This window comes from Dermacentor silvarum, chromosome 3, assembly GCF_013339745.2.
Source record: "Dermacentor silvarum isolate Dsil-2018 chromosome 3, BIME_Dsil_1.4, whole genome shotgun sequence".
Classification (NCBI taxonomy): Eukaryota; Metazoa; Arthropoda; class Arachnida; order Ixodida; family Ixodidae; genus Dermacentor; species Dermacentor silvarum.
This window is the reverse complement of record NC_051156.1, coordinates 58,449,201-58,451,232: the sequence shown is the minus strand read 5'-3', so window position 1 is coordinate 58,451,232 and position 2,032 is coordinate 58,449,201. Positions and strand designations below refer to the sequence as shown.

Here is a 2,032-nt window from a genome sequence, read left to right as displayed (position 1 = left end):
GATGTACAAATTAATGCGAGGTTTTCCAATCGCGGTGAACTGCAAATGAAAATGGCTTATTTACCTTCCACTAGACAAACAAATTACATGAACTCCACAGCAGGCTTAGCAATACGTACACGAGAATTCGGCGCTTCCGAGTGCATACACCGCCAACTGCGACATTTTCGCGGCGCTTCTCTGTGCAACCTACATGTTGGTAATAATGTTGCTCTGGATTTCGTAACATTCGCGTGCAGCGTACTGGAAAGCACCAGGCGCACCCAATGTTCCGCCTACGGCCAAACATAGCAAATGCCCTTAAAGACGTGCCGCATAGTTTCCTAGCGGCTCGAAGGAAGAGAGGCCCGGGCAGCTGAGACACGAGATACTGGTTTGCATTATCAGCCAACGCGACAGCGAACGCGTCCTTTGTTTCCGCGTCTAGATTATGCACAACTGTGGAAGAATTCAGAGCACTTCGTGAAATGCGATAGAACGGCAGACGCAGGTACGACCCCTGCCTTACCCGTCTTCAATTTTCCGTTTAGGCGCCGAGCAGCGGCCACAGGCGGTGGGGTTGCTGAGATCGTGACCGTTCGAATGTGGAGAGAGAGAAAGCAGCGTTACCTCGGAGTATATATAAGCGACACTAAACGGGCGGCTCAGTCATCCGCTCTCAAGTACCTGCCGCTACAGCCATGAACTCCTTGGTGAGTATAGGCTAAAACATTTGGGTGTGCTTCATTTCCGGGGAACGTAGGGTGATATTGGACTTCAGCATTTCTATAATACTAAGGAGCGCTAGTGTAGGTGTTTATATATAAGTTAGACGAATACTAATACACAGATTCCCGCCGCTATATAATAATGGAATGTTTCGAACTTTGCCAGAACAGAAAAACCATTTTAAAACGAATCGTAGCACTCAAGCTGATTGCAAGACATCGTCGTTGTTAAAGGAAAGCATTTCAAGTCTTGGAATATAGTGCAAGGTAGTTTGCTGTAGATTAGATTGCTTTATGGAGAGACCGTGCCCATACAATATGATTAGTCCAATCTAGTGCTTTAAGTCGTTGCTGAACAGATCACGGTAACGTATCAACCTAATACCTTGCTGTCATTGCCTATTGCATTTGCCTATTCTATAGCGTTTTTTTCTTCTAAGCCGTTCCCTTGCTTATTCCTTAACTGACTGATTCCAACCAGCTGACGTTGCGAATGACAATCTCGCACCATAATAAAAATTAACAAAAAAAAGAAATAACGCTGTCGTGCACACCTACGCAGTGCACTGTCGTCGTCCTTTGCGCCATCGTGGCGTCTGCAACTGCGGGTGGACTTGGAGGTTACGGTCTTGGAGGCCTTGGCTACGGAGGATACGGACTCGGCTATGGCGGTGGCTACGGTGGAGGCCTAGGTTACGGTGGAGGCCTAGGCTACGGGGGAGGTCTAGGCTACGGGGGAGGCCTGGGATATGGTGGAGGCCTGGGTGGCGGCTACGGCGTCGGCGGCGTGGGCGTCGGCAGCAGCGTGGCGCTTTTGAGCGGAGGACCTGCGTTCGCCAAGGTTGTGGCCGGGCCAGCTTTCGTCGTGAGGTCTGTGCATCACGTGAACAAGGTTAGCGGAGGAGGAGCCCTCCTTGCTCACTCTGGTCTCGGCGGAGGATACGGAAGAGGCGTCGGCTACGGTGGAGGTTACGGTGGATACGGATACGGTGGCTACGGCTACAAGGGCTAAGTGTGATTCATAACTTTTCGTTGCTGTGCCATTCACATTTTGTACAGGTTTGGCCGCGACTGCAACACTTCCTCTTCATCACCTAAAGAACGGACTCTAAGTGTGCGGCATCCCTGTGATAAGTTTAGTGCGAAATCGTTTGACGTGAAACATGAATCAACCATTACATCGGACGCGACACAGTGCTTCCTCCATGCCAAAAAAATAAAAATAAAAATTGAATTCTTGCCAGTGAATCCTTGCGTCATTTCTGATTAAGCATAGTGTTGGCTTTCTGCGATACGTCCACAATTGTCAAAGCCAATTGAACATT

General features: G+C 49.2%; 1 protein-coding gene across 1 annotated transcript; it reads left to right on the top strand.

The window, feature by feature from the left end:
* Window positions 1–680: 680 nt before the first annotated feature.
* LOC119444389 (acanthoscurrin-2-like) lies at window positions 681–1,814 on the top strand. The gene is made up of 2 exons (XM_037708795.2): window positions 681–692; window positions 1,270–1,814. Exons 1-2 carry the CDS (start codon window positions 681–683, stop codon window positions 1,717–1,719), a joined length of 462 nt encoding a protein of 153 aa, XP_037564723.1. The 3' UTR covers window positions 1,720–1,814.
* The last annotated feature ends 218 nt before the right edge of the window (window positions 1,815–2,032 follow it).